Source organism: Arachis ipaensis, chromosome B05 (genome assembly GCF_000816755.2).
Source record: "Arachis ipaensis cultivar K30076 chromosome B05, Araip1.1, whole genome shotgun sequence".
Lineage (NCBI taxonomy): Eukaryota > Viridiplantae > Streptophyta > Magnoliopsida > Fabales > Fabaceae > Arachis > Arachis ipaensis.
In genome coordinates this window covers 107,088,476-107,088,989 of record NC_029789.2, presented here as the reverse complement: position 1 = coordinate 107,088,989, position 514 = coordinate 107,088,476, and the positions used below count along the sequence as shown (strand labels likewise).

Here is a 514-nt window from a genome sequence, read left to right as displayed (position 1 = left end):
AGGACAGATTTTCCCTTCAAGATGAAAACAACCACCGCAACCCTTGGCACCGGCGTTGGCGGAGATGTCGGCGCTGATGACCCTTCCTTGTTGACCATTGTCAGGTGGTTGAGAAATTTGAGCGTATTGTGTACTCGCTCTATTCTGTCTGTGTTGTGGTGCTATGTGCTATCAGTATTTTATACACGTACGGTGTCGCTTAGGCTGAGTTTGACCGTTTGACCGAAGTAAACTTTGTTTTGGTTTAGTCCACTGAGTGATCTTTCCTAGAAAAGATTGATCCAGCTTTGAACATTTTGATTAAGACCCTGGGAAAAAAAAAAGGTACTAAATAGTCATTGAAATAAAATATCATATTTTTTATGGTTATTGGAATCGAACCGAAAATTAACCTAATCATATGATCGGATCACTGAACTATTAATTTAATTGGTGGTTCATTGATTTATTCGATCAATTCGGTTGTAATAATATAAAATTATAAAATTAAAATTAAAATTAAAATATATGTACT

At 35.8% G+C, this 514-nt stretch overlaps 1 protein-coding gene across 1 annotated transcript in view; it reads right to left on the bottom strand.

Annotated features, from left to right (window-relative positions):
- The window catches only part of LOC107640856 (nudix hydrolase 1), a 1,262-nt gene extending 999 nt beyond the window's left edge, over nucleotides 1–263 (bottom strand). Inside the window, exon 1 of the mRNA XM_021123884.1 lies at nucleotides 6–263. Within this exon, the coding sequence (XP_020979543.1) occupies nucleotides 6–98 (93 nt within the window). The 5' untranslated portion in view covers nucleotides 99–263. The remainder of the gene's footprint in view (nucleotides 1–5) is intronic.